The following is a 4,469-nucleotide window of genomic DNA, read 5'->3' as shown; positions in this document are numbered from 1 at the left end:
AGAACAGATAACAGATAATAGCGCAGCATATAACAATTGGATTCACTATTTATGAACTGACTTGTATCATTTTTTTCCTTTATGAAGACTCCAAGGTGCAGTCAAGAATTTCTTACTCTCAGTAAACACCATCTAACATATAGAATTCGTAGAAAACAATGACTGAGAGTAATTGGCTAATTGCGGTGCAGTTCCAACTTCCAGGGAGTAAAAATACAAAAAATATATTTAAAACCATCTTTTTGTTGGATACTTTTGTGGCTACTTTTTATTTCCATTTTTTCATATAATTTTTGGCTCATCACAGATTGCGGCCGATTGCTTGTCATGTTATTGCTGAAATCCTTTGGAGACACCAGCTCTGAATCAACGAGTTCATAACGAAATACAATTTGTAATACTATTGATTCCAGTGATGCAATGTAAGATCCTCCACCAACATGTTTGTCTTCCAGTAATACGACAGAGTTAGGTACACATTGATAACTGAAACCAATTCTGCAATGGTGTAAAATAAGACACTTAACCAGATGCTCAGCTGATCAAACATACTACTCGTACAAAAGAAGACTGACACTTTCCCAAAAGATTTTTACAGCAGTAGAACTACACAATTTCTGCAGATGGCATAAGTTGCAACCAGCATAACCACACAAGGCTGCAACACAAGTACAGTACTGGAACAGCTGCTCAACAAACAAAAGAAGACACCTCCCCAAATGCCACGAGCAGCAAGCAGTGGAAGCACAGAAGACACCAACAACACAAACAGACCAGGCGATGCAGGTAATGAACACAGTAGGAACAGCTACGAGGAAATGCAGCACTGTGCTCTTCGTTGATGGCGATAAAATGAACACAGTTAGAACTGCTGCAGTGGAAGTGCAGCACTGTGCTCTTCGTTGATGGCGAACTTGTCACAGGCCGTCCAAAAGCATCCTTATATCCTTGTTCTTCACGTTGCATTCCTGTTTCAGAGAAAACAGAGCAAGGATCCAGATGGGCGTAATTAAGCACCAGGATACATTCGGTTGCCACTTTAAGCATCACAATATCCCCTGGACTAACAAGACAAGTGGCTACCTCAACGACAGTTAAATGTTAAGTGACGTTCAGAAATCTAAGACGATAAATTTGGTAAAGTGATATAATTTTTCACTTTTTATTTCCAAGAGCTACAGCAATAGAGGTTAAATGCTTTTAATATCCCAGCCTGACATATTTCCATTTTATTGTTTCTATTCCAACAAACCAAAACTCTGATTATAGGAGGAATGCCACACAAACATAAAGTAGCCAATGTTATCTTGGACCAGCAATGTCATATAAAAGGAAATTCCACTGTATATCTGAATCAATCATAAACAAGATGAAGAGTACGTGTGTCAAATCTACCACTTGTATTCGAGTAAAAGAATATATGGTCCACTAGGCAACATTGCAAAAAAAAAATTATCAAGCTCATACATAGCTTGAGGTTCAAAACTGAGAAATAGGGTGTAAATACTTACACCATGATTATATTTAAGAAATAGGAAGCTAGCATATCAGGCTTGATGGGCTTATGACTATTTATGGGCAAGAAAACAGTGGTCAACATGATAACAGATTACCAAGGCTAGGAATCTTTCAGCTTTTAATCCTCTTATACATGATGTTTCATACTTTGGTAGGTCCAATTTGCAACTTTGCACGGATAGTTCAGAAAACTGTAAGTATACAACAGAATGAGAGATCCATGAGAAAAACAACAAACAAGTCACCTTTTAGCACCACTACAAATTGCTATTATGAAATTATAAAGGGAAGACCAAGTTGGAAGCATGATGTTTGATGCCAACACAAGGTTTAACAAAAGCAAGTGTTCCATGGAGTAGTTTGTCGTAGTCTGATACTTTAGTATATGTCCAGTAAACAATAACAATACTTTAATATAGAGCCCACAGAAGTGTTACTAGTTTCATTAAAACCAACTAAGGATGGCAATATATTGGTGATAGTTGGATTTGGATATATATAGTAATCCAAGTGGTAGTAGTAATAGGGAAGTAAATGCAACTGAGCTTGTACCCAAGAGAATTCTTTTCCTTCCCCGCAAAAAAAGAGAGAGAGAAAATTCTTTTCCTTAGGGATCCACTATGGTATAATATTTAAAGGAAATATTCAGTAATCTTTTAGCGACTTAAAAAGGAAATAAAATATGCATCCATCCATAAGGTCTACTTCTCTCATTTATCTTACCTATCCACAATATCGTTCACAACCAGCCCATTACGCACTGACGTCCACACGCAACGGTTCCCTACTATGACCAATTAATCACAAGTAGACACCTTGTAATGCTCCTCAGTACACAGGTGATTCCAGATCATCTTACATCAAGCTTTCACTAGTGTCGCCTCTAGTATTGTTAGATGGGCCAAGAAATTAATAAGGAAGTGATTTTAAACCATCTAAAAACAGGCATTCTCAATGCTGTGTGACTAGTATTGTTAAAAAAGGCCTAAGGAATCAATCACATATGTATTAGCACCCCACAACTATAGTAAATACCAAACAGTGAGATGCACGATGCGAATTGCAAAATTGAGTAAACTCTACAAGGACAGTATATAGATCACGAAAAGGGCAAAAGGCAAACCTTGCAGGACTATCCATGAGTGCAGGGAAATTGGGAAGCCAGCTCATCATAAGAGGATAGATATCACCCAATTGTTGCTCCTCTGCTGTCATCTCGTACACTTTACGCAGCGTCCTGCGTTTGACATCCAAGTAGAGTGCGCATCGACCCAGCTCCAAGAACAAAAACTCATTATAGTCCCCCACATGGTTTATCAGGATATCGTCAGTAGGCTCATCGTCAAGCAAATTATCAGATATTTCACACAAGCAAATGGTGTCCACCAGCAACCAGTTGTCCCCATTGTGGAGCCAGATGCTAAGTTGAAGATCCTTGATATGGATGAGATACACACCAGAAGCATCATCAGCCCGTGACAACATGGTGGTGCCTATTGGACTAAAACCCACCCCTTGTGGGAGCTGAATTGTCGATAAGCTTGAGGACACCAAATCCAGGACAACAATTTCATTGTCGGTCGGCAGATAGAATTTGTTGTGAACGAGCACGCCTTTGGGGCTTTTGCGTGGATACAGGAGGAGGTCCGAGGCCAAGGTAAGATGCTTGCGCCAGGCATCATCACCATTTTGCAGCATATACACATGCACCTTAGAATCTTCATGATACCTGGTACACTCCACCGTGACAAAAAAGTAGGACAATCCATCCCCTTCTTCTCTGAAGAAGGGTTGTCTAATAAGCCTGCAAATTCCATCCTGGACTTTGAGGTGTAATGCTGGGATGATGGCCGCACCTTTCTCAGAGCCAGAGCATAGCGGGGTGTGCACTTGAAATATAATTTCGGATCGGCCGTGGGCGTAATTCTGCCCCTGCGAGCTGGTGATGACGCGGCCGTTCCAGCAGCCCACCACGTCGGTCCGCCCGTCCGAGTGGGTGCCGGGGCTGAAGCTTGCGGAGCGGCGCGCGCCGTCGTGGGTGTCAAGGCTGAAGCTTGCGCGGCGGACGACGGCGGCGAGATCCGGGGGCAGAGGCAGCACCGGGAGGAAGCGCGCCCCGCCCGGACGCTCCCTGTTCGCGAGGTAGAAGCCGAGGAGCCTGGGCGGGTTGAGCTCGCGGAAACGGCGGAGGAGCGCGCGGTCGGAGGCGTGGCTGAGCCAGCGCGTGCAGACGCCGGCGGCGCGGACGAGGCTGGTGGGGAAGCCGACACGGACGATGATCTCTCGGAGGAGGTTGTCCTCGTCGAGCACCTTGGACACGCACGCCGGCGGCGGCTGCGCCTCGCCCTCCATTACTCCGCCGCTCCTTACATTCTGCGTGGAGGTTTCCATGGATTTGGATAGAATGGGGATACAGGCTGGTCGATGGAGAGTGAAGACTGAAGAGCCGACGTTTTTTAGGGGGGTCGATCGAAAATATCTGCTATGTTCTCTATTCTTCAGTATTTTATATTTTTTTTAGGTTTTTTATCAGTTATGCCACCGGTTGTGTTGCACTACTCAGTTTTGCCATTAGAAATTTCAACGGCTCAAAAATGTCATCGCTTCATGACACATGCTCAAAAATGCCACTAAACACCATTATTATGATCTCAAACCTCTTTTGCCATGTTATAATGACATAAACATCTATGAACCAACATGCCAGCTCTCCCTCTATCTCACTATAATAAAGTGGGGCCCACTTGATCCCAACAGCGTTCTCATTTTCCTAAAAAATTATTCGCTTGGTTACTCCTGACAAGTGGGGCCACAGATATCATTGTGAGATAGAGAGAACTGACATGTGGTTGTAGGTTTATTTTTGTCATAGAACATGGTCAACGGGTTTGACGTAAAAATAACAGTGTTTAATGGTATTTTTGAGCAAACATCTAACAGAACGGTGGCAT

The 4,469-nt window shown here is 42.9% G+C and overlaps 1 protein-coding gene across 1 annotated transcript; it reads right to left on the bottom strand.

Moving 5' to 3' along the window:
• Window positions 1–413: 413 nt before the first annotated feature.
• On the bottom strand, window positions 414–3,970 carry LOC125545906. Its single transcript, XM_048709963.1, has 2 exons — window positions 2,642–3,970; window positions 414–968 (listed from the first exon to the last, which is right to left on the bottom strand). Exons 1-2 carry the CDS (start codon window positions 3,907–3,909, stop codon window positions 956–958), a joined length of 1,281 nt encoding a protein of 426 aa, XP_048565920.1. The 5' UTR covers window positions 3,910–3,970; the 3' UTR covers window positions 414–955.
• Window positions 3,971–4,469: the final 499 nt, after the last annotated feature.

The sequence above is a fragment of the Triticum urartu genome, chromosome 3, assembly GCF_003073215.2.
Source record: "Triticum urartu cultivar G1812 chromosome 3, Tu2.1, whole genome shotgun sequence".
NCBI classification, from domain to species: Eukaryota; Viridiplantae; Streptophyta; class Magnoliopsida; order Poales; family Poaceae; genus Triticum; species Triticum urartu.
Note: the sequence above shows the minus strand (reverse complement) of the source record. Positions and strands in the feature narration are given on the sequence as shown.